Consider the following 25,806-nt stretch of genomic DNA (forward strand, 5'->3'; position numbering starts at 1 on the left):
TTTTTTTTCTGTAGATTAGTATACCCGACAAATTGCCGGCAGAAAATAGGACTATTGAGTTCCTTATCTTTGTTTAACATTTCAAAAAAAGTGTTAAAAGCCTAACCGAGAAGTGAAACTTCCCAACAGTAAATTGTATGCTTACTTTTTCTCTTACTAGGACAACTTATCCTTCAAGAAATCTTGGACACGCTTTGAGGAAAAGGTAGAAACTACAGCACCGAATCACTTTGAGATTGGGTCCATGGGCATCTTATGGAAATTATGGTACAATGCATTTTTAAGAGCTTGAAAATGCCATTTTTCAAACTCTCAGGGAAGACTAGAGGTTAGGGAAACAAAGAAATATTTTTCATCACTCCGTATCTTATGTTGCAAAATTGGAACAAAGTAACATTAACAACCTTATAAAAGCAGTTGATTTTAATTCAAGGATTTAATTCATGAACTACTAATACATTTTTACAATTCTGTGGGTAAAGTGTGAGGAAATAAAGTAGTAAAAGGCGTTATTAGCATTAAAGTTGATTTCTTCACTCAGCTAGTTAATTCATTGATAGAATTCCCTTAATGAATTGTGTTACTGTTCTTAATGATTTATTTGATGACTTCAAATTTTTGTTTCTTCCAATGAAGTGAAAAGTTGGGAATAATTAAAAAGTGATGCTAGCTGGGCCAATATTGTGGATCAAGAAAATCTTAGGGGCCAGCACGAAAAGGTTGCATGTAGATGACTTAAGGACTTCCCCTCTTGCTGCAAATGCAGAAACAACTCACTTTTTCAGGGAGAAATAACAGAAAATTATGGACTTCAAAATGAACTTGTAAACCTCTTTGACACCTTGCAATATTACTGCTAGCCAATTGAACAAAGATGAGTCAAAGTTTTCAGAACAAAATGTGACTTCAATTGCCCATCTTCACATTCAGAAGTTATTGCCATACTCCATATTGTGATCTTCCATTCATGTAAAAAAATATTTATACCTAAAACAGTTTCATTCTCTATTATCTTGCAAAACAATCTTTCCAGTCTCAGGATCAACCACTCTTGGGACTTTATCAACTATCTCTGTCACAGTAAAATATTTCTTCTTGCTCAATCTTTGACATTCCTTGATGACCACAAGGTCCCCTATTGCACACTCATTATTTTCATCATGGGCAAAGTACACTTTTCTTTCATTGAAGAACTACAATAAAATGAAAAAATGAAATCAACAGGTTAAAAGTTTCAACTTTGTTTCCTGCTTAAGATTTTGGATATAAGGAACTTGAAAAATAAAAAACAAAACAAAACAAAAAATGAAGATAATTGAAGTTAAACAAAATATGAAAACAATGAAAATAACTTTTCTGTGCAGCAATTTTCAAAGAAACACTGACATTAATTTTATCCACATTTTGTAAGCAGTTAACCTGGGTCTCAGAGTACCTTTTAATCAGATTTCAAACAATTAATACTGGTCAGCCAGCCATAAAAGCTTGCTTTTTTAGCAATTCTTACTCTGATCTACTTCTTCATTGCAATTATACGTTTAAAATTAGTTTTTAACAGGTTTATATATATATATAATGTTTATATATATATATATATATATATATATATATATATATATATATATATATATATATATATATGTGTGTGTGTGTGTGTTTTCCAAACTAGACACATCATGTTACTTATTTCCACTTTCTTTCTATTTATAGTTGTATTTAATAATGGTGTCCAACAAAATCCTTAACAAATGTGTAAAAAACAAAGGAAACCAACTAACTTAAATGTTACCGAAGATCCGATCTGGATCAATGACTGCATAACTGATACGGCTAAAATTTATGTTCAAGCTAAAAATTAAATATAAATTGTCCTTGTGAAAATTCACGAAAAAGGAAAAGAAGCCACCAACTTACAGTTTTCAGTTTGTTATACAAGGCCAGTCTGGTTACCAAGATCTTTGCCGTCTTGTTCATCTTGGTTCCAATAACCGTTCCCACGAACTGCGCCATGTTGGGTTTTCATTTACTATGTCATTTAGCGTTACATGAATTGTTCAATTCTAAGTACCAGGCTTATGTCAACGCCTCGCATTGCCTTTACGTCTGCATTTTGTGGTTTGCAGATGTCACTCTCGAATTCCTTCATTTCAATGAAGGAAGTAGGTTGAAAACTTGTCGGAAAGCTGTGTATTCATGTGTTAATTAGTTTTAAGCGTCTCAAAAGGAAGCCGAGACAAGGTTCTAACCAAAAATGCAGGCGCCATACCCTCCTCCTTCTGCACCTCCAAGCGCACCTTCAACTTCACAGTTTGTTACTCGTGTTCAGCTAAATATTTCTTGCAGAAATCTGCGAGACAAAGATGTCATGTCTAAGTCTGACCCAATGGCCGTGGTGATGTCATTTAAAGATGGTGGCTGGTTTGAGGTGAATAGTGTACATAGGCATATATTTGATTTCATTTCAAGAATGTTTTTGTTTCGCAATCAACAGTCAATTGAAATAGCTTGAGAACCTCACTTACTGGCAGGGTCTAAATATAATTTAATGATGTGGGTTGTTTGTTTCGCAGTTGTTTAGCAAGTTGTAGGTTTATAGTTTTACAAGGATATTGCTACACATTTATGTTATTGGCAAAATCTTGGCGATCCGAAATTAGATTAGAGATTAGAGATTTATTATTTCAGATCGTTGGACTTCGTGGGGCAGGTTCTCCAGCAGTCATTTATGACGAATGTAAAACAGCAATCAATTATTCGAGAATATTTTTGAAAATTATTGTATATTTAATAATTATCGACCTGTTTTAGTTCTCTCTTCAGCAAATAAAATATTTGAGAAATGTATTTTTAATCAGCTTATGTCCTATCTTACGGATGAAGACATGACTTCCTCCAAACAATATGGATTTAGATCAGGTTAAACAACCTTTGACTGTCTAATTGGTCTTATCGAAGAAATAACTTCTGCTCTTGATCAAGGAAACTATGTGGTTTCTTTATTCTTAAACCTAAGTAAAGCTTTTGGCATAGTAAATCATCAATTATTATTAAATAAACTTGAGTATTATGGATTACAACAAAGAGAAAGTAACTGTTTCCAATCTTATTTAAATAACAGGAAGAAGTAGTTGCATGTGAATGGTGTTGTTTTTTAGTCATGTTCCATCTCCACCGGTGTACCTCAAGGATTGATACTGGGACCTTTGCCATTCATTATTTTTATAAATGACCTTCTCAAGTCTTCTGCTTTTTTTTTTACTCGATTATATGTAGATGATACACCTTTAACAGTTTCTGGAAGTGATCTTGACAATTTAATGTGTGAAATTAAGAATCATTTGCTAGCTGTCTACAAATGGTTATGCAGCAATAAGTTGACCTTATATTTGACGAAAACTAAGTATCTTATTTTTATGCCTTGTCAAAAGGAAAATTACAATTTGTATCCACCATCAAGTGTAGTAAATGTTCATTTAGAGAAGTCCTCTTTTATGTCAGATACCTTAGTGTGTATATTGACTGTCACCTCACTTGGTGTGACTATATATATTGACTACATATGTGGCAAAATTAGCAAAAATATAAATATAATGGTTAAGTTAAGACCCAAAAAGCCCCAAAAGCAACACTTATTAGTTTGTATTATTCTCTTATATATCCTTACCTTACTTATGCTTGTACACTATGGGGAAATAATTATAATGCTCCACTGTCTCAAATTGTAAAATTACAAAACAAAGTGGTTTGTATTATAAATTATGTTTCTTTAATGTAATCAATAACTCCACACTACGTATCTCCTTAAGTCTTTTGAAATTTTTTATTCATTTTATCACGATAATTACTAGTATCTTAGCATATGTTGTATATTTTAATTTTATCATAGTATATTTTAAATAATTATCAGTTAGATATCCTGTATTAAATTGCTATAGATAGAAATCATGTAATGTGCGCTTGATCATTTCATGGAAAGCGTGCAATATAAGAGTTAAATTATTATTATTATTATTATAATTTCCTGATATTTTTAAACTGAACACTTGACTTGTATCCTTTTTTATGATTATTTCCAGAATGAAAAGTTTCCTAATATACCTGTTTCACTAGTATCTGAGCTACGTAACTACAATACCTGCAGTGCCGCCATCATCTAATCAAATAGTCATACCTTCATTTTGAACTTATCTCAGGAGATTCTGCCTGAGTGTTATTGGTAGATTCTTTTGGAATAGTATCCCATAATTAGTGAGAGGCAAACCATCAAAAGAGATGTTTAGAAAAGCACTCTTACACTGGTACCTTCCTCAATACTTATGAAACATCATCTCTTTGACAATTTACTGAGCTATTTTTGAAAGTATTCCTCTACTTTTTTACTAAAAAATTACAAGTTTTTTGTTATACTGATGTAACTTAAGGGGCACAATAATATTTTATCTAGAGGTGTCCCTTTCCTCTTCTTCCCATATACAATATGACTCAATTTAAGTGGTTTAATTTTGTATTGTAAATTTTCTTTCCTTGAAAAATTTTGTATTTTTTACATACTTTTTCACCTTAAATCTAATTCTGTATTATCACTTGCCAAGGTTTGGAGGAAAAAAATAATTAAAAATAAACAATTTAGAATAAAAATTATTTCAGTTTTCTTAATTTTGATTATGGCTGTATGACCTTTAAATTTCAATTGGCAAGTCAGACTTCATTAATCTTGCATTTTAGATCAACTCTTCCTGTTTACACTTTTCAAAAAAGTTTGTTAAAAGTCAATAAACTTTATTTAAATATGCTGCCTGCTCACGCTCTTTTTCTGTACATAAAACAAGAACTGTTCTGAAAGCTGTAAACTGTAATTACTATTTACAGGAGGAACTTTTTTTAAGACTGAAATAGAAACAATAGTTCACCATTTTGGTCATTAAATGTACTAAAAAAGAAATAATTAGAAGTGGATGTTTATTTTTGAGTGTAATACTACTTAATCCCATTGAAGGTGACATGTACAAGTTTGTCATCTTGCACAGTGAAAAATTTTCTTTGGGAGGTGTGGATGAAATTTGTTTCAGTTGAGATGAGCTGATTCAAGAATGTTATACTCCTTTCAGTATGCAATAGACTTCTACTTGACAACATGTTTTTAACTCTCAGGTTGGAAGAACAGAAAGGTTGGATAACACATTGAACCCTCAATTTTCAACAGCCATTATTATAGACTACTTTTTTGAGGAGCTGCAGAAGTTGAAGTTTTTCATTTATGACATTGACAGTTCATCCATGAGTCTAAAGTCTGCTGATTTCTTAGGGGAAATGGAGTGCACTTTGGGTCAGGTAGTCTACAACTTTTTATACTCAGCTACATCTATGTTTAACAGTTTAACTACACTGAACTACAAATGAATAAATCTTAAACTGCATGCAGAAATATCACAGAATAATTATTTGTAGCCACTCAGGTAATTTATCATTCATTAGCTATAAATTCTTTGTACTTGCTCCACATTTCAGTATCGTAAAAGTCTGCACACTTGTAGCTAACAGTCTCTTGCTGCCAAAGCTTATCCTGATTTCTGATAATGGAAGCACTAATGGAATTGATGATAATTTTGCTGCAGATCATTTTATAACAGATGTACTTAGCCCATCATAGCTTAACTCACCAAGCAGGTTGTTACTTTTGGTTTCAAGTGATGTTTCACTATTACCCTGTATGTACTCCTTTATAGAAAGAAGTTCTTTTAGAGCAAAGTGATTAACCACATTGTGTAAATACATCTCATTCAATGGTTTAACCTATATTACACACATATTTTTTGCATGTTGTAAAGTATTTCTCCAAGCTTCATAAGAGCAGAGAAAAATATGAGGAATGAGCAGAATGTCTTCTCATATTATATGACTTGTGAACCATTGAATGAGATACTCATAATTTTGGCATTATTATTTCATTTTCAAGTGTTTTGGAAATACACCCCATGGTACATCTGAGCACAGTATCAATTGAAAATGGCCTGTGTGAAAGACGGAAGTAAAACCAATGACGTGCTTTCTATGACTAACAAAAAAAATATGAGGTGCCAAGAAATTATTTCTTGAAAAGTCAAGCCTTAAAAATGGAAGTTTGGATCACTTAGTGAGGCCATTTTGTTGCTCTGCTTTCTGTCCACCATGCCATAAAATATGCCATACCATGCCATATTTTGCATGTTTTATTTCCCTAATATGGTAAAAAGGCGTGGTAAAGGAATAATATTACATATCATACAACAATCCTGGTTAGATCTTCATTGTAATATTTTCAATTCAAAGTACCAGGTGCTAGCTATATCAAAAGAGCCCTAAAGAGATGTGTTACTGAATTTCCCTGATCATGATTTCTCATGTTTGTTTCCAGCTTGTGTCATCTGGAACTTATACAAAACCACTAGTTCTTAAAGGTACTGCTGAGAATCGAGCTGGGATGATAACGGTAGGTTGATATTTAATAAACCCTCCCTCCCTTCTTCTTAACAACTAAAAATTACATTTAATGATATCATAAGGCAAAATGATAATGGTAATGCTAAGATCATTGTTTTTTTACAAGTATTAGATGAATTATTAATAATTCTTTAGTTAGTAATTTGATCCCAGTACTGTTTGATGTTAACTAAACACTTGTATTCATTTTTTAAATAACCTGCTGCAATTATTAGGTGGTAGCAGAAGAAGTTTCTGGTGGAAACGATGAGGTGCATTTCCAGTTTAGAGCTGAAAAGTTAGACAAAAAGGTTGGTGGCATGGCTTTGTTATGACAAATAGCGCATGCTGTTTTCTACAATGAAATTATGATGGAAGATAAGCAGAATTAACTCAACAGCACAGGTTACCAGGAGTAGTGCCACTACTGTGGACTTCTAGATCCGGGCTGGGTTTTTAATCCTTTCACTCCCAATCTCTGAAAGCTAAATTCTCCAAACTGTTCTCTTTGGAACAATCTTGAGAATATGGGGTTACATTTAAGCAATAAACCCCAGATTGATAACCTTCTTAATTCTCATAATCTGATAACATGCCAGTGTGTAGAAACAGAGAGGAAAATTGGTGATGTGATTTCTCCTATAAATTAAAAGAAGACCAATAAGGGTAAGGGTGACTTTTGGAACAGACATAGTTTTATGGCATTTTTTTCATAGCAGGGGTGATTTACATGAAACATGAACACACACAAGCCATATTATCACCAATCTTACCTAAGGTAGAGCAACTTATTTTAATTTCATAAATTTGTTTTTAAGATGTTTATGCATGTATGTTCCATTCTCTTAAAATTTTTTCAAGGATTTTCTTGGAAAGAGTGATCCCTATTTGGAATTTGCAAGATCAAAGGAAGATGGAAGTTTTGTTGTTGTACATAGGACAGAGGTTAGTTTGTGAAGGTACATGATTGGATAAGATTTAGGATTTTGATACCTTATTATTACAATGACCTTGCTTTTGTCACCTTTATACAGGTTATTCAGAACAATTTAAATCCCAAATGGAAACCATTTCAGATTCCAGTGCAGCAACTGTGCAATGGAGATTATGACAGGACCATTCGAGTAAGTACTTAAAGAAGGATATTGTAGCTCTTTCCATCCAACTGAAATGCAGTTTCCTTGAAATTTTGTCGTAGAAGACTTATGGATAAACTTGGAGAGTTGGTGCACATTTTATTGAGGGGATACCCTCAGCCAAAGAACAAAAACTTGTCTCTTACAGTCTTAAAAAGGCCCCCATACCCTTTTCATTTGTTACCTTCCTTGAGAAGACACCATTATTGTCTTTTTTCATAAGGACATGCTTTATTAGTCTTGAGTATCACTGGTTAGAAATTCCATTGTATGTGTTACATTTTTTAAAAGGGATACCTCTGTTTAGGGGACATTTTCTTAGTCCTGATTGTGTCTCCTGAATAAAGGTTCCATAGTGATGGATTTTATAAGTTGCCTTCATTGAAGGGAAACCTCTATATTATGTAGAGGGACACTTTTTTCTAGTCCTAAGGGTGTTCCCTGGATATGGAAGTTTGAAATAATATAATATTATTTTCCATCATTTTTTTTAGATTTTGTGCTATGATTGGGATTCTGATGGATCACACGACTTTATTGGTGGATTTACAACAAATCTTCGTGAGATGTGCTCTACTCAACCATCTAGGGAGGTACAGAACAAAATTAAAGACATTTATTGTAGTACCTGGAATTTATGCTCCTTTGTTCAAAGTTTTCCTTGGTGTCAAATTTTTGAAACTGTAACCTCTAGAATATGATTTTAGTTGTTCTCCTCTATAGGTGCAAAGTGTTTCCTAGAATATTAGTTACCAAACGATAATTTAATATTTCATCAACTTGAAGATAACACTTTCTTGCTGATCAATTTATCTATTCTCATTAGCTATATTCTGGATAGTGTATCAAAACTGTAAAGAGAGGTAGCATGTAGGTCACTTCTGGAAGTTGGAGTGTAAACTCCTATAATATTGATTCTTGTAATCCTTTATGTAAGACTTCAGATTCTGAGATTTGAAATAAAATCACTGAGAAGCTTAATGTCATTATTTAATTGCTTTCAATTGGTGATTTTGATCTCTCATTAAAAGCTGAAATAAATTATCATGAAACCCATACAGTTGATCAGTAGATCAGCCTCAACAGCTAAGTATTTTTATTGATAGGGAACAAATTAAAATAATTGAGATGTACCCTCTTACTTGTTTTTAGTGGCCATGTATTAATGAAAAGAAACAGAAGAAAAAGCGTGGTTACAAAAATTCTGGAGTAGTATTTGTCATGAAATGTGAGGTTGGTTTTTTGATTTTCATTAATATAATTGAAATTGTTGTTAAGTTATTAGTCTTCAATTGATTTTCTGTAATTTGTTTAGGACATATACAATAAATATCAAAGAGATTATTGTTCCTCTTGAAAGACAAAGTTTTTTTTTACAGACAAATCATTTCTGTTTAGAAACTATTGAGATGGCAAAAGGGTCACTCTTCACTGTGATTTAGCCCAGTTTTAAAAAACAATCCAATTTGAGGGTTGTGCTTAAATTCCCTTGGTTACTGGATAATCTTTTTGAAGTGTTTTATCATCATCTGTTAAAAATTATCCTTTCATTAGGTTGTGAAAGTATCTTCGTTCTTAGACTTCATTCAAGGTGGCTGCCAGCTAAACTTCACAGTAAGTTGTAGATTTATGTTTAACTTGATGAAAATAAGAAATCCAGGGAGAGTTCTTTAATTTATATTATTTTGTCTCAGCCTTACTGCAATGTTGATTCAAAATTCTCTCTCGTGGCACATATACTTTTTGGAGTTGAGTCAAGGTTATTCTCTCTAGCTGATGAATTTGTCAATTCTTATCACCTATATATGCTGGAGTATGTATAGACATAGTAATAGGAAGTTACATGTTCACACTTATCTGATGATTAAAGGAGTCAAGAATTCAGTGAGGAGAAGTGTGGGTAGAGGGACAAACTTGAAAATGTGTTCAAGTTGCACTTTGTTTTACTTAATAGCAAACTTTCTGAAAGATCAGCCATGTTAATTATTTCTGGTTTTTTTTTTTTTTTTTTTTTTTTTTCTTCAATATCTGTTTGGAAATTTATAACAACAATCTTAGAGCAGTGTTGATAGCTTTGGGTATCCATTTATTGTTATGAAAATAAAGAGACAACTTCTGATTCACATTGTTCATTTCTGAATCAATAACTTCAATGTTCTTTGATAATAACCAATAGGTTGGCATAGATTTTACAGCTTCCAATGGTGAACCAAACCAGTCAACATCCCTTCACTACATCAACCCTTATGCACCAAATGAGTATCAGCAGGCTCTGACAGCTGTAGGAGAAATCATCCAGGACTATGATAGGTGTGTAGATTTGAGGACAGTTTCATGCCCTCCATCAGTCCAGAAAACTGACACATTATTTTGTAAATTTTCTAAACCAAAAACCGCATGCAAAATCATCAAAACTGACAAATTTTCACATCCCTGTTATCAAAACTTTAAACGATCTAATTCACAGCTATTCAAGATCATAATGGTGGTGCAACTGTGACCTAAATAGGAAAAGTCAAAAAACCCTATTGGATACCAAATCCAAAAGCCCAGGAGTGCTTTTTAACAAATACCAAAACCCAAATGTTTTAAAACAGACAATCTGTGAACTGCAATGAACACCAAAACTGCAAAACCAAAAATCCCAATGCCTCCCTCTGATAGTACCAGTGTGCAGGACAACTGGTTGAAAGGTCCAGGTCTGAGGGCTAGCTTTGGCTCTGAGTAAATACATGTACGTAGTCAGGCAAAAGGCACTTCAACCTTGTTTTTTCTGTTCTTCTCTCTACTCAAACTCTAAAATGGAAAACATCAATCAACAAATTATGATTATCATAGCATGTTAACTCGGCAATGAGGTGCATGCAGCAAAGTTGATTAAAATCATGTTTTGATGTGAGGAAATAAGTTTTGTAGTTGTATATAAATCATCGTTATCACATTCCTAGTGATAAACTCTTTCCATCCTTTGGATTTGGAGCAAGAATTCCACCGACATATCAGGTAGGTTTTCCAGGCAGAACATTTTATTAGTGATATTCTAAAAGTACCTTAGTGTTTTTCACTTTTTCTTAAAAATCTGAGAAACAGGTTTCCTAATGTCCCAGTTTGTTTATTTTTGTTGGTGTATTTATTTTTTCCCCTAGGCAGTACTCTTTTCATATTTTTTCTTTCTAGTTTTTAAGCATACATCCAAGGCAGCTGTCATCAAATTGTGATGTGGGATTAATATTTCTAGGCTTTAAGTTTTGAAATTGAAATTTACCTGTATAGTAAAAGTGACAAGATTCTAATGGAAAGGAACTGCTGCACAAACCCTTTTTTTTTTTTTTTTTTTCATTTCAGGTTTCTCACCAGTTTCCATTGAATTTTAATCCCAATAACCCATATTGTGCAGGTGTGAACTTCAATTATTTATAACTTATTTGTTATCAGTTTTAAATGTCCTGACTGAGAATTATTTACCTGAGAAGAGCTTCAACATGAAATTAACGTGCTGCATTTATTGCTCTTTGCAACTTCAGAACCAGTAGGCTTCTAGAGCATATTCATATAATGTCACAACTTGATCATTACATTGGTGTTTGTAACCTAGTCTTGTTACTTCATAGGTCTTGCTGGTTTGGTACAAGCTTATCAAGCCTGTATACAGAGTGTACAACTTTATGGTCCAACAAACATCTCACCTATCATCAACCATGTGGCTCACTTTGCACATGAAGCAGCCCACTCCCAAACTGCCACTGTAAGTTGTAAAAACAGGGACATGCTTTATCTAATCCAACACATAAATTTAAAATTGTATTTACCAAAGTTTTGTACCACCTTATTTCAATTTTATCAAGCATCTTAGGGTATAGTTAACCAATGCCACATTGTCCACAATTTATTATTGATTGAACTGCTTTTTTAGAACTACTTCATACTACTGTTATTGACTGATGGCGTAATCACAGACATGGATCAGACCAAGGAGGCTGTAGTGGTGGCATCAGCACTTCCCATGTCAATCATAATTGTGGGTGTTGGAAGTGCTGACTTTGCAATGATGGAGGAACTAGATAGTGATGACCAAGTGTAAGTACTTGTTCATGGAGTTTAGTTAATATTTTTCCTTCCAATAGGACTTAAATGTAACTCTGTCTCAGCATTTTATCATTGACTGTTGCTCAGTCTTACTTCTTGTCTTCTTGCATTTTTCATCTTGCTGGGCCATACGCATGCAGGGCTTTTTTCTAGCCATTTGAACTTGGACTTTATTAGTGTCAATCAATGAAAGTGTCTGTGTGTCCACACAGGTGACATGAGTCAGAATATAGATTCACATTCTTGATTAGTATGTCTTAGCATACAAGCAGGCTTTCACAGACACAGGAGCTCAGACAAGCTCTTCCTACCAAAGTAAAGCTGGTGAGAAAAATTGCTGCTTCTGCCACAATACCTATATGAGTGCCCATATGCACAGGTTAACAATTTAAGGACAGGATAGTTGATTATATTCAGTGTTGTGTTTTATGTATTCAGATCTGCATAGAAATAATCAGAGGTAATCAGATTCATATGTATGGGTCACTTAAAATGTTAAGTATAGTGAACCCAAAAATGCAGATTAGAGTACTGTTATTACACCTTGCTGAGTAGATAATTTATTCTCATTTTTGCCAGCAGGTTGATGGCTCATGGAAAAGCTGCTCAAAGAGATATTGTTCAGTTTGTCCCCTATAGGAAATTTAAAAATGTAAGCTTTGTATTGATCATCCTTTTACAAACCACAGTTAGTTTTTCCATGGGAAGCCCATAATTCTTTTGCATGGGTTCTTGGACTGTCACTGAAAAGCAAGTGATTGTTTATTATTTCAGCTTGAGAGACCACTCCCTTGTTTGAAATTTCCTCTTTCCCCCCTTCCTTAGGATATATATTCATTTGGTATAATTATATTCTAGAATATGGCTTTCCAGGGAAAGTTTTTTCCTATTCAGGTATGATTCCATCACAAACCCTTTACAAGGAAGTCACCACCAGTCACGATGGCTTGATATTGGCCACATTAAGTGGGTGTGTCATTGTGTTGTAGGCAAGGTGAAATTTTGGTCTATGAAATGGTAAAAAGAACAGAGGCTACATTATGAACAAGAAAGCCAGCTTAATAAACCAAGAGTATTATCTTATTGAGGGAAGTCAATACAGTCATGCAAATTCAGTTGCCAATTCAAAACAGGAAAGATAGACTGGTTTTGCTTGTGAAGTGAATCAATTCAAACACAGATTTCACTTCATCTTACCCACATGCAGAGCTAGTAATAAAATAATAAATATCTTCTGATCATCAACTAAGAATTTATGGCATGATCAATAGAGTAAGTAATAAGCTTGCATTTTAGGTTTCTCCTGCTGCCTTAGCAAAAGAAGTCTTGGCTGAGGTTCCCAAGCAACTGACAGACTACTTCAGGGCAAGAAACATTTTACCACAACAGAGACCAAATGTGAATATTCCATAAAAGAGGATACACAAGACAAGTTACAGCTTACAGTTGGCTTTTAATTATGGAAAAGTTGTGTAAAAAGACCAGAAATATAAAGTCCAACTAGTTAAAACTATACTTATTTATATCAGTGGTAAGTCTTGGTTTTCTAAAGATGGATAAATCCCTAATATGTCATAGTTTTCCCCACGTGAGTTGTAGAAAGGTTAATATGGAATTAAAATTTATTTCAGAAATCTAGGGTTTAGATATTTTAAAGTTTGCCAATAATTATCTTTGACCCTTTTACGTCCTTAGATCAGTAGTCTCCATGCTGTTCTTTAGACATTTCCTAAGGTGCTGACAAGGAGAATTTATTTAACAATGAAGGGCCTCTTTAACTGGTGATAATTTCCTTTAAGGAGGTGATCTTAATTTGGTATCCAGTGGTGATATTGTAAGGAAATAGATTTGAGTTACTTTCAAAGGGTCAAAAGGTTTAAAAGTAAGTGGAGAAGATTTCTGATGTGTATAAAGTAATCTTTCCTTCCTCATTTAGTTGGTTGAGTAGAAGGTAGTCATTAAAAAACTACCTCTTGGCACCTTTGTCTTCAGTGTGAGTTATAAATTATCAGTGAAGATGCTGGATTGCAGCTATGTGAGGAGCATGTTTGCAAGTTTTCATGGGTGATCTTGACTGATGAGTGTATTTCTTAGCTTATTTAATATGTACTTTTGATTAGGGAAACAGACTAAGCTGAATCATGCAAAGGCAAATTATAATCAACTGAAATAGTGTCTAGACAATCCTAGTCTGTACAACTGTAAGACCTTAATATTGTTATTTTACTCCAAAATAGTGGTCAGTGTAAGGGGAAAATTCCAGACAAGTGTGCAGTAAAAAATTTCATTGTCAAAAAATGTAACATCATCAGAATTCTACATGCTTTCATCCAGAAAGTGACAAAATGAGTTATTCATTTTCTGGTGTAAAGTTCCCAGCAGTGGGTCAATCTCAATATCACTCAGAAATCTAGAATGATCCTTGTGACGTGAAGTTGAGACATGAGACATAGGCTTCTTTATAATTAGTGATAAAAACTACATGTATCATCAATTATCATCCCTTTTATAATTCACAGAATACAATATCAAATATATTATGATTGTTCTGAGTTACATTTCCTTGAGTTCATTGAATTAAAAAAATAACATTTAGGCTAATCTCCCCCAAATCATAATAGTTATATTAATAATTTGAAGAACAATAAAGAGGTGGAGCTACTTTATTTAAAAATAAATATCAAGGAAAATGTGCCTGTATACTAAATTTGCCATAAAGGAATTAAAGTGTTTAGAAAATAACACTATGTTATAAGATGTATTTAAAAATGATACTATAATTTCAACTAATCACAGACCTACATCAAAATTTTCAACATGTTAAACATGGCTAAAATTGAGAATTAAACCTAAGATGTCTTTTGAGTGCAATTTTCATAGCTAATTCCAAAGTATTACAAACTACATCACCAACTGTTTTATACTCCTAAATTAACTTACAATTTATTGAATGAAATTTTTTAGTTGTTAGTAGTAATTTCAGCCAGATGGTGTAGCAAGAGGTGAAGAATTATTCACTAAATAATGCATACAGGACAATAAGTATCTACAGGTATAAATGGTAATTTAAATATAACAAGTTTCACCAAGTAAACAAATTTCCATGTCCATTTTGTTCATGTGGCAATGTGATGATTATGAAGAGGAACCAGTAACTTCAAATAGGAGCTGAAAAGTACCTCTCAACTGATCAATTGCATTTCATTGATGATGACTAAACACCAGAATTGAGCAAGGATACCAGCCTCTAATCACAGTCTAGCCCAAAATATAATTTTTCTTGAGTTTCCTCAAGTCTTTCAATTAGCTAATTAAATAATTGGCAGACAACTGGCCAACTTATTAACCTCAGTCTCTGATGTTTCTTTCATGTAATGTTTCTGGTTGCCTGTGACTAATTCTGATCTAAAAAGGGCTATTTGCACCATCAGAAAAAATTAAAACCCACAAAATTTTCAAATGGTGCAGCACACTATCACATGAGATTTTAACGGAATTAGTAACTTGACAATAATTGTCAATGTTTAGGCAACCTTATTTACAGACTGAATGTTCATATACCAAACTAAATTATTTTTCACTATCATCATTGTCCACATTTTGACATATTCCTTCCACTAAATCATTAAATTTCTCAGGTTTATCCACATAGACATGATGTCCTGCTCCAGTAATTACTTGAACATCGACGTAACATCCACTTCGTCTTTCTTTGGTTTCTTTCCCTGTGTTGTGATCAATCCATGATCTTGATCCATAGATCATGGTTATAGGAATGTCTCTGTTGACATTACCAATTCTATATATCATTGGATGCTTAGCCCAGCCATATGGGATTGTCATGTTCTTGAAAGCTGTCTCTCCACTGTAGAGAATAAATATATCTCTGTCATTAGATGTTTTGGTGTGAAGCATTGCTGAGTATTTTAATGAGTTGTGCCATATTTTGACTTACCCTATGGGCTTGTCAAGATATCGCACAGCTCGTAAAAATACTCAGCAATACTACACACCAAAACATCTAATAAGTTATTTATTATCCAACTGTCTTTTTTCTGCTAAGTCTTTCAGCTGATTTTGCATAAGGTGGAAAAAGCAAAGCAGATAGAGAAGTGTAGCGCACACAACCAACTGGTTAAACAGGGTCTTTTACGGTACAAAATAACCAACTGTCAGAATAACTGTAAAATATTGCAGAATATTTGTACTCTATTTGCACATTATTTGTACTCTACTTTGTGCACTTGGATAATAACAATCATTTATTAGGTGCTGAGCAATGAATGAGGGACAACCAACTGTTTGATAAAACTCCTCAGTGTCTTTCCCATTGCCTAGTTGAGGTCACTGCATATTATCTTCTAGGAGACACATAACTATCAGAGTGCTTCTCTCCATTCCTAAATAAAATGGGTATTAGTCAGCTGTCAACAAAAACCCTTTCGTTGGAAATCACAGAAATCTTTTACTCATCACCAAATCTCTCTCTCTTACCTAGGTACTTGTGCATTGCAGTGATAAATATAGTTAAATATGGTATCATCTGGCAGGATACTAGAGAACTTTCTTTGAAAATCAGGTCTGAATTGTCGCACTAGAGAAGGACCTATAAATTACAAGAAAAAGTGACATCAAACATTCCATTATTATGTAGTAATCAAAATATAATTGATAATATAAAGTTATAGCCTTTTTCTCTCTGCTTCAACCATCAAGTATGGGACAATGAGGATCTCACTTTTCAGGTCAGGCCTTTACCTGGTTTATACCAAGGAGAGCCTCTTAACCTTTAACTCCCATGAATCACAGAGACAGAATTTCTCCTTACAATATTATTTCAATATCAAGCAGACAAGAAATGAGAAAAAAGGAAAAAAACAATTCAGGAATTGACAGTTGATCCAATCCCTAACTCTCCAAACTAACATCATGAAGACTCTATGGCAGACAGTGAAGAGAATTACTCATGAGATCTTGGGACTTGCCCAAAGGGAAGGACTTAGGGGTGGAGGCTTTCACCCCCACTGCTGTGGAGGCCTGACATGTAATTCAATGTAAAAGATTTGTCTCACACTGGCTGGCATCCACTATGTTGAAAGAATAGCATCAACTTCGTAATTTATTTATTTACTCACCCCATGGACCAGCCGCACGTAATCCAGCCAATGGATTAAATGGACTTAAAACAGCTCCTAGGAATTTAACCCACACAGGGATGTGTATATTCATATTATCTTCAGTAGGTTTCACTGGAAAGCCCCATGGATCAGCTAAGATCAGATGTTGGATCCTGGAAGGGTACCTCAAGGCATAAGAACTTGCCAAGAACCCACCGAGGCTGTGACCCAAAAGAACAAACTTTTCAAGGCCGACGTTCTCTCGCCACTTCTCAATGGAGTCCACAAACTGTTCTTCAGCTTCCAATGGATCTGAACTCAACTGAGGCCGGGAGCTGCGACCAAACCCCAGCACATCAAATGCATAAACAGACCTGTTCTTGGAGAGGGCATCAAAATTTAATGCCCAAAGACCAACACCTCCTCCAAACCCATGAACCAAGACCAATGGTACTCTGCTAGCTTTTGGATTGAACTTTAATGTCCATATTCTCTGTCCATTTTCCAACGGTACAAATCGGCTTTCATAATGGGATTGGGTTTCTATGAGAAAGTTTCATCAGGAAGACAGAGTTAAATATAGCTCCGCTTTCCCTTTTGTTTGTCATGTTTTATTAACCACGGATGATACAGTAATCATAAAATTGAAAAATTATATCTTTAGTAGAAATGTGCTTAGTATGACCTTTTAGGAGAGCCCAATGCAAGGGAGTGTGCTTTCCCGTTCTTAGCGTGAATCTGGTTACGTAATAAGTTTTGGGCACACGGATATAATGAAGGCAGTTCAAGGTCAGATGGTTATAGAAATTATTATGCAGGGCAGGACACGTACAGCACGAAAAAACCCCGGAAGTAATTCAAACATGAGGGATGTTGCAGTAGGTAGTTTTGTGAAGTCCGTAAAGCGAATGAATTAGTCAAAGCTTTGAGATGGCTTTGAACAATCTACACAAACAGATAAATAAAACGCTGACGTAACTTTTTTAAGCGACAATAGAATACACGCGATGTTTCACTCGTTTGATCGCGACATCATAAAGTTTCGCTGAAATAATGATCACTGAACCCTCACTTTGTAATATTTGAGACTCTGCTTCCTCTAACAGCTTCTCTGAGGTCGGGGACCACGTAAACCAACTACTAATCCAACTGCAGGCGCCAGCGCTTGATTCATTCCCGCCAACACTTCAAGAGAAAAACAAAATATTCTCAATCTGCTTCAGAAAGCCTTCTATGGATTAAAAAAGAACTTCAACCACTTGATTATTACTCTACCTTTGATCTCTCGTATCCTCCATGTGTTATTATAAGAGATGTTGTTCAGGTCACGTTTTCTTCATCTTCTCTTTGTTTATTAGCTGTTGGTCAGCGTCTGACATATCCAACATTGAAACATGTACTGTATATAGATCGTTTTCACTCACGTGACCAATTCCTTGACTACCGTTGCTACGCCGCCATATTGGTGTACCTCAATTGTAAACAAACTAGTAGCGTCCTTCGCGTGGAACATGGTTTTGTGTCTGATCGTTGGCTGTGGCAGCAAAAGTGGACGAGATAAAGGGTTGTACTTTGCAAGGGTGCCTTCTGTGGTCACAAATCAAGGCGAAGAGGCACAGAAACTATCCGAAGAAAGAAGATCGCGCTGGATTTCAGCGATAAGCAGTGACGATCTGACCGAAGAGATCTTAGAAAACGATCGTGTGTGCGAAAAGCATTTTGTTTCAGGAAGGGCAGCTAAGAGCTGGGATAAATTTAATATTGACTGGGTTCCGACATTGCTTTTGGGACACAAGAAAGCGTCTGATCGAGCAGATCATAAAGAAGCGGCGGCAAAACGAAGCGAGAGAGCGAGGGAACGTGAACTGGTGAAGAAGCCGGCTTTTGAAAGGAGAGAACGAGAGCTAGAACTAGAGCGAACGGCGAAGAGACAGAAACTTAATGAGCCCGGTGAACAGGTTTCAAACCTCAGCTTTGAAGGAAATGAGGACGAAGAGAAAAAATTAACAGTTGAAGCTGGCACACAAACTGAAGAGTTTGAATATTTATTCAGCTCTCTAAACATTGACCGGAAACCATTTTGATCGGTGGGAATTTGTACAAAACGAAGAAAAAGTTAAATTCTACACTGGATTGCCTTCCTTCGATATCCTGCAAAATGTTTTCGAACATGTTTCTCCGTTTGTTGCTTACAAGTCCCAGAATCTGACCACATTTCAAGAGTTTGTCATGACTTTGATAAAACTTAAACTTGACGCTCCACATCAAGATCTTTCATATCGCTTTAATGTCTCCCTTTCAACAGTTTCAAGGATTTTTTCATCCTGGATGGTAGCGCTAGATGTACGCCTGGTTCCACTTATCAACTGGCCTGAACGTGAGGATTTATGGCGAACTATACCACAGTGTTTTAAATATTCATTTGGAAACAAAACTACCGTGATTATTGATTGTTTCGAAGTATTTATTAATAGACCATCAAATCTGCTCGCAAGAGCACAGACATGGTCATCGTACAAACACCATAACACTGTTAAGGTGCTGATTGGGATAACTCTACAAGGTACAATCTCCTATGTTTCCCAAGCTTGGGGAGGACGAACATCAGACAAATATTTAACTGAGAACTGTGGAATTTTTAAATAGGTTGTTGCCTGGGGATCTGGTCTTGGCTGACCGTGGTTTCACCATCGCAGAGAGTTACCCTTCGCTTGTGCGACAGTATCTCTCTCAACTTGTAAGATTTGTTCTTTTGTAATCTCAATATCTACCTCTTGACAAGCTTTTAATAACTCAGGATAACTCAGAGCGAGGTACCTCTTATCAAACAGATCGCTAATTGTAGGTACGCAGCGACTTTTGAGGATATAGCTGTCTGCATACTCGGGTATTAAGCTTAGAGCGATGGGCTTGCTACTAGACTTACTAAGTTTAGCATAAAAGGTACCCATTTCCGGTTTTGAGGGAACAGGGATCTCCTTTGACACGTTCCCTTTAGCAGAGTTATCAGGGATGGAAACATTGGAGAGGTTCTCAATCTTGGCATCTAAATCGTTTTTTATTTTCCTTGCGGATGTAAAGTTTATTTCTCGCACCTTTTCATATTCTACTTGTTTGACGTAGGTAGGTAAAAGCCACGAGCATGCACTTCACTTGCGTGCAGGCAAGTCTGCCATTTATTTTTGTCCACGCTTCCAGATAAAATAGCACGTTTGCTATATGCGAACAGGTTTCTGCCAGGCCAGCCTTGCAACCTAAGCAGTGTGCAAACAAAATTGTTCCTTCTCTTTCCGTGATAACCCAACATGAAATAAGAGAGTCGTTCATACGCTGGGAATGTCTCACCTTTGCTAAATCAAGAAACTTGTCGGCGATTATGTGGCCTTGCACGCTTGCGATAAAACCAGAGACCATTTGGTTATATGCTTCAAGACTTCGGAAAGCTTTAAACTGTTTCTGAGTGAGGAAACTTGTCTCCAAGACAAGATAACACAAAATATCTGTGGATTCAACAGGAGGCAAACAGTCCGGCTTAAGGTCCTTCCCTTCGAATAAAACTGGATCAATTCCAATTGCCGCTATTTTCTGTAAATATCGATCTCTGACTGGAAAATCCAGCTGCTTCGCGTATTCGGATATTGGAAAAGAATAGTCGACCCCGCTTTTGTTCTGGGACTCTTTTTCTTACTCTTTTGAATCCATTTTACTTGTGGGAATGATAATTGTGGAAAAATTACGGGGATTACGCAATCGAAAGTGGTACACCAATATGGCCGACCGGAAATGATGTGACGTCACGTGAAAACGATCTATTGTTTATCTTTGTTACGTCACGCGAACACCACTACACATGCGCGGTTAAAATGACCCTTGAAATGGGCGGGTATTCAAACTCTGTTTTCAGCTGTTAAATTTCACTTTGCTAAATCACCCTTTGCACCAACTCCCGGTCTTTAACCACGTTATTTTAATAAAACTCGGATCAATCTCTCTGACCTGCGATCAGGCGTTCGATTTTCTTTTCAAAATTGGAAATCACGACGATAACCCAAGCAACGGGTTGTAGCGGAACAAAAGATTAAATGAGCGGCAGGGTAATAGCTCTACACGTGTAGTTTCAACCTTTGCACATTTCCCAGCCGTCTAGTGCAAAACAACAATGAGGAGCAGGGAAGGTGCCTCTCACCGCCTTGCCCAGGGGTTCGATTCCCAGGCCTGGCCTCACATGTGAGTTGAGTTTGTTGTTGGTGCTCGTCCATGTCCTCAGGGTTTTTCGGTATATGTACCTGTTACGTTTTTCTGTCACCTAACTAATTTTTTTCCAGACTGACCAGATTTTATAAGCATTCTCGTTCCAATTTTAAATCACAATTGTTTCATTACGATGTAATTTGGAGGGATCTCAGTTTCCACATCTAAGGAGATTGCAAAAGACCAGTGAATCTAATGAAGAACAATGCTTGCACCAAGATGATAGAGAGAAATATCAAATTACAAAAATAACGTCTGAAATGTGTTAAAAAATTTTATTGATTATATTTCTGATTATTTTCTATGTAAATAATTGTATATAATTAAACAACTCAAAATCTGTTGGTGATTTGTGAGTGAAGTATAACTTTTTGAAAACAACATACTAATATAAATATTTTAAATACAAGGGTTCTATGAACAATTTTTTACAGTATTTGTGTTATGTTACAAGTTAAACGATAATGTGGATAGTTTAAAATGAATTGTGGGAGTCTAGACATACATTTGCAGGGAAATGAAGAAAACAACTTCGCAGAAGTAGAAGAAATGTATCCTAATACATACATAAATATGATGCACAATTTGGCTGTTGGTTTTAATCCTCCTCCCCCCAGCCCAAAACCTTTGGAAATTCCATCATTTTGTTAGCTGCTTAAGCATCAATCACTTCAAAGCTTTAACATCTCCTTTCTGTGGCAGCCCCCCTAGTCATTGGAACATTTGAAGAAGTCAGCTCTTTACCTTTAAACTTCACCATATTTACAATAAAACACTTGTATTCTCACTAGAAAGACTTGACACTTCCAGTTCAAATTACCCACCCCAGCCTGGTAAGGTCTGAATTCCCCACCCTACAGGCACAGATAACAGACAAATGCTCATGGGGTGCATGGGGGGAAGGAGGGGGATGTTGAAGCTTCAAATTGATTGTTGCATTAGTTTTAAATGTTTGGTTTTTTAAACCCTCATTCCCCTTAGAATATCCAATGATTTTCCAGCCAGTAGATTGGAATGAATGAATGTCAAAATAAGATCAATAGATATGTTTCTAAGCTTACCTTAGTGTTATGTTTTTAGACACAAAAAATTCAACACTGATCAAGTCAGCTTGAAATAGAAATGACTTGATTATTGTTCAATCAGTTAAGATATATAAACTGATACCTCAATAATGTCCCTATTTCTTTACATGCTTAAAAGCTGCGAGTTTTAGTTCAGTCAATGGTCACATAAAGTAGTTTATCCTCTTTGCGACAAATTTTATTTACAGCCACGTTAAATGCCTCTGGCTGATCTGCATAAACATGGTGTCCAGCATCAACAATCACTTGTACATCAACATAACCACTGCGACTATTTTTAATTTGATAGCTGGGTGAACAATCAATCCAAGACTCTGAGCCATGGATCATTGTCATTGGAATGTTTTTGTCCAATTCACCAATTCTGTGAATCATGGGGAATTTTGCCCAGCCATACAACTCTGACATCTTCTTGAAAGCTGTTTCACCACTGAAACACAAAAAAAGAAAAGAATTAAACAATATTAACTTAGATAAAAATCAGCCCTGTTGTCTGAGACAACTTTTACAAACTTATTTCCTCATACTGAAAAAGAAACAAAAACCAGCATTATAAATTCTAATTTGACCTGGAAACAACAGACAAGAAGAGCCACCTCATGGAATGTCCTCTGCTAAATCCCATTATTTATTTATTTTACTATCGTTTCTTAAGACACTTGTAAACCTCTCTGGGCCTGTGGAGCTTATTTATTTCAGGACCTTCCTAATGGAGCACTATTTGGAAAAAGGGGATTTTTGGAGAGGGAGACTTTTTGGAGAGGTGCACTTGAGAGGAGGGTGTATTTAAGGGAAGGGTGGTTAGAGAGAGGGGCTAATTTGATAGGAAAGTTTATAGGGGGGAGGGGCTCATTAGAGAAGTGGGCTCGATGGAGGAGAAGGGCATTTGCTACATTTCATAATTGATTATTCCATTCTTTTATTTACCTTGGTTTCTGAGCATTGCAGTGGTAAATGTAGTTGAAAATGGTGTCATCTTCTAGAAGACTAGCAAATTTCCCTTGAAGGTCAGGCCTAAATTTCTGCACCAGTGATGGTCCTACAAGACAAAAAAAAACTTGCATATCACTTTAAATCTATTTTTTGGGTGTAGTATCATTTATTTTTATTATGGCCAGACATGTTATAATCAAATAAACTCCTACTTCCACCTATAACATTTCAAACAATTCAAACCCATTACATTATCGTAACTTTCAGAATCAATTTTAAGCAGTCAGTTATTTTAAGGGACCTCTGCTGACAAGAGCATTTCAATTAAATTGATTTTGTTAATATAAAAGAAATTCCTAATTGAGATGGGTTGCTAAAAATCATACCATAAAGTTTTAAGGGTAGAAAGAAGCTAAATTAAAGTTCTAAATTGGAGGGATTGAAACTGAAAAAAACCCTACAGGAGGTATATGAATGATGAAGTTTTCCCCACTCCCAACCCTCCCCCCACTTTCCATTATTTTTTTTCTTAATGATAAAATGTGTAACCAATAAGAAAAAATTTAACCCTTCAACTCCCATGAGTGACCAAGAGAGAATTTCTCTTTAAAATATCCAGCAAACAAGTGATGAGAATAAAAAAAATTTGAGTCAGGAGATTATTAGTTGATCTAATACCAATTTATTTCTCTGAATTAGCATCATAAGAATTGTATGGCAGACGGTAAAAAAAAATTATTAATGAGATTGTGGGAATAAAAGGGTTAAATTTTTCAAACTTACCCCACGGGCCTGCAGCTCGCAGTCCTGCCAGCGGATTAAATGGGCGGATAAGAGTTGCCACAACCTTCACCCATGTTGGAATATTGTACTGTAATTCTGCTGGTTTCTCTGAAAAGCCCCAAGAGTCTGCTAAGATAAGATGCTGAACTCTGGAAGGATGTTTTAATGTATATGAACTTGCCAGAAAGCCACCAAAGCTGTGCCCAAGGAGAACAAACTTTTCCAACCCAATTTCCTGCCGCCATTGTTCAATAGACGTAACAAATTGTTCTTCAGCTTCTTGCGGGTCTCCACTCAGCTGTGGTCGTGAGCTGCGGCCAAATCCTAACAGATCAATTGCATACACTGTCCTATGTTTTGCTAAGGCATCAATGTTCAGTGCCCACAGGCCAGCACCTCCTCCAAAGCCGTGAATCATCACCAGTGGTACTTTAGTTGCATTAGGATTAAACTTTAAGGTCCATATCCTTTCATTGTTTTCCACTGGCACATGCTTGCCCTCATAACGAGACTTGACAACTGTATGGATACAAAATCATTTGGTTAAATAATGTTAACTTAGATGACTTGAGGCTATAGCAATTTATTTTTTCATTACCAAATAAATATAGTGTATAGATCATGATAAATATTTTTTGGTTACTGTTGCCAATCAAAAATCGCTGTTGTGCGAAATATTTATTCATTAATTTGATCAACCTTGTCTAATGGTGTCGACATCTAAAATGATGAGCACATCGCTCCAAAGATCTCCTCAAATGAACCTGGTCAATGGGGCTGATCTCACCTCACCTTTTGCTACATTTCAGTTTTTTTTGTTTTATTTCGTTGCGTTTTGTTCCTGTTTTTATTTTATTTTATTTTATTTTTTTGCACGATCGAGAAGACGCATTGGCCCATTGACCAGGAGAAAATTTGAAGAATGTCACCCTCTAATGCCATCCTCATGAGTTTTTCCATAAAACCCGAAACTCAAGATAGATAATCATCGCCCTCATCACAGGCACTGTTGAGCCTGAACCTGATTACTGTTGGACAATTTGATGAACCTCTCGCGGGAACTGACAAGGAGCATCGCTAACATTTTACTATATCTGGTTAGTTTTGGATAACTATTGCTTATGAGCGAATCAAAACCTCGAAAACTTACATTTCCAAATTCTCGCTTCTGCAGCTTCCAGCAAACTTTTAGAGGTTGGTCGCCATGAACATCTTCTCTGAAACCAGCACCTTGATCTTTCGAGTTCCACTGATGATGCAACCACACTACAAAATGTAAACAAAGAGGTTGTAGAAAGAAAATCTTCATTTTACAGATTAAAAAAAAACGCAACTTAGCGGTACCTTCGATCATTGTTTGCTCGGACGTCTTCCGTTATAGCTGATGCCATTTTCCTGATTACTAACAGCACCTCTGAGAAATACTAGTCACGTAAAATGTTGCAACTCAACTATTATAGTCTACCAGCTTCGACATCTTCTCAATGAGGATGACGCAGAAAAGCGGTCTTGTGATTGGTTCTTTTTGAGAAATGCGTCATACACGGGCTGTTATGTGACCACTTGAACAGTGACTAAGCAACCCAGGATGAACTAATTATAGGAATTACGTAATGCTATCCGCTTCGCCTGTTATAAAGGATTTTTTTTAAAATTTAATGGATAATTTTGTAAGACAGGCTGATGTTCAATAAAATATATCTATTGTAATCCAAAAATTACGCTTTAAGTTAAAAAGACCTCGCTGGGAATTCTTGAGACGTTACCTTGTGATAAAACTTGCACTGCAGCGAATCAGAAAAAAATCTCGCAAAGATTGATAATAGAGCAGCTTCCAAAATTAATTATACCTGGTTTTCATAAAGAATGAAATAGATTTTAGAATGTTTTCTTTATCTATTGAACCCGACTTTTTGTTAAAACCCTCGTCCCCAGGACCATTCCTCCTCACAAAAT

General features: G+C 35.4%; 4 protein-coding genes and 1 pseudogene across 6 annotated transcripts; 2 read left to right on the top strand and 3 right to left on the bottom strand.

The window, feature by feature from the left end:
• Window positions 1–408: 408 nt before the first annotated feature.
• Window positions 409–2,075, bottom strand: LOC113666094 (small ribosomal subunit protein uS17m). Its single transcript, XM_027181855.2, has 2 exons — window positions 1,915–2,075; window positions 409–1,193 (listed from the first exon to the last, which is right to left on the bottom strand). Exons 1-2 carry the CDS (start codon window positions 2,008–2,010, stop codon window positions 999–1,001), a joined length of 291 nt encoding a protein of 96 aa, XP_027037656.1. The 5' UTR covers window positions 2,011–2,075; the 3' UTR covers window positions 409–998.
• Window positions 2,042–14,226, top strand: LOC113666093 (copine-3). 2 transcript variants are annotated; one of them, XM_027181854.2, is made up of 16 exons: window positions 2,042–2,425; window positions 5,152–5,331; window positions 6,395–6,469; window positions 6,696–6,770; window positions 7,321–7,404; window positions 7,494–7,583; window positions 8,090–8,188; window positions 8,748–8,828; window positions 9,150–9,209; window positions 9,772–9,905; window positions 10,544–10,598; window positions 10,941–10,992; window positions 11,207–11,340; window positions 11,509–11,672; window positions 12,264–12,333; window positions 12,978–14,226. In XM_027181854.2, the coding sequence occupies exons 1-16, from the start codon at window positions 2,252–2,254 to the stop codon at window positions 13,092–13,094; spliced, it is 1,644 nt and encodes a 547-aa protein (XP_027037655.2). In that variant the 5' UTR covers window positions 2,042–2,251; the 3' UTR covers window positions 13,095–14,226. The 2 variants fall into 2 exon arrangements, with proteins under 2 accessions (XP_027037655.2, XP_027037654.2); XM_027181853.2 differs by having other exon boundaries at window positions 2,044–2,425; window positions 12,261–12,333.
• On the bottom strand, window positions 14,169–18,216 carry LOC113666096 (1-acylglycerol-3-phosphate O-acyltransferase ABHD5). Its single transcript, XM_027181856.2, has 5 exons — window positions 18,074–18,216; window positions 17,871–17,983; window positions 16,817–17,341; window positions 16,176–16,287; window positions 14,169–15,546 (listed from the first exon to the last, which is right to left on the bottom strand). The coding sequence occupies exons 1-5, from the start codon at window positions 18,094–18,096 to the stop codon at window positions 15,252–15,254; spliced, it is 1,068 nt and encodes a 355-aa protein (XP_027037657.2). The 5' UTR covers window positions 18,097–18,216; the 3' UTR covers window positions 14,169–15,251.
• LOC149048241 (uncharacterized) lies at window positions 18,208–19,693 on the top strand (annotated as a pseudogene). Its single transcript, XR_016184609.1, has one exon. The product of XR_016184609.1 is annotated as an uncharacterized LOC149048241 (transcript).
• A 1,617-nt stretch (window positions 19,694–21,310) lies between these two features.
• LOC113666098 ((Lyso)-N-acylphosphatidylethanolamine lipase) lies at window positions 21,311–25,372 on the bottom strand. Its single transcript, XM_027181858.2, has 5 exons — window positions 25,195–25,372; window positions 25,001–25,116; window positions 23,851–24,369; window positions 23,062–23,173; window positions 21,311–22,564 (listed from the first exon to the last, which is right to left on the bottom strand). The coding sequence occupies exons 1-5, from the start codon at window positions 25,239–25,241 to the stop codon at window positions 22,267–22,269; spliced, it is 1,092 nt and encodes a 363-aa protein (XP_027037659.2). The 5' UTR covers window positions 25,242–25,372; the 3' UTR covers window positions 21,311–22,266.
• Between the last annotated feature and the right edge of the window lie 434 nt (window positions 25,373–25,806).

This window comes from Pocillopora damicornis, chromosome 3 (genome assembly GCF_964200805.1).
Source record: "Pocillopora damicornis chromosome 3, jaPocDami1.2, whole genome shotgun sequence".
NCBI classification, from domain to species: domain Eukaryota; kingdom Metazoa; phylum Cnidaria; class Anthozoa; order Scleractinia; family Pocilloporidae; genus Pocillopora; species Pocillopora damicornis.

Coding starts and splice junctions, on each gene's coding strand:
- LOC113666094 (XM_027181855.2), bottom strand. CDS start 2,010: ATGGCGCAGTTCGTGGGAACGGTTATTGGAACCAAGATGAACAAGACG. Junction 1,194..1,914: donor TGTATAACAAACTGAAAACT/GTAAGTTGGTGG, acceptor ATTTTATTGTAG/TTCTTCAATGAAAGAAAAGT.
- LOC113666093 (XM_027181853.2), top strand. CDS start 2,252: ATGCAGGCGCCATACCCTCCTCCTTCTGCACCTCCAAGCGCACCTTCA. Junction 5,332..6,394: donor TGGAGTGCACTTTGGGTCAG/GTAGTCTACAAC, acceptor GTTTGTTTCCAG/CTTGTGTCATCTGGAACTTA. Junction 8,189..8,747: donor CTACTCAACCATCTAGGGAG/GTACAGAACAAA, acceptor ACTTGTTTTTAG/TGGCCATGTATTAATGAAAA.
- LOC113666098 (XM_027181858.2), bottom strand. CDS start 25,241: ATGGCATCAGCTATAACGGAAGACGTCCGAGCAAACAATGATCGAAG. Junction 24,370..25,000: donor AGAAGCGAGAATTTGGAAAT/GTAAGTTTTCGA, acceptor GTATCCATACAG/TTGTCAAGTCTCGTTATGAG. Junction 23,174..23,850: donor GCGAGCTGCAGGCCCGTGGG/GTAAGTTTGAAA, acceptor TTTGTCTTGTAG/GACCATCACTGGTGCAGAAA.
- LOC113666096 (XM_027181856.2), bottom strand. CDS start 18,096: ATGGAGGATACGAGAGATCAAAG. Junction 17,984..18,073: donor GAGGATACGAGAGATCAAAG/GTAGAGTAATAA, acceptor TTTCTCTTGAAG/TGTTGGCGGGAATGAATCAA. Junction 16,288..16,816: donor ACGTGCGGCTGGTCCATGGG/GTGAGTAAATAA, acceptor TGTAATTTATAG/GTCCTTCTCTAGTGCGACAA.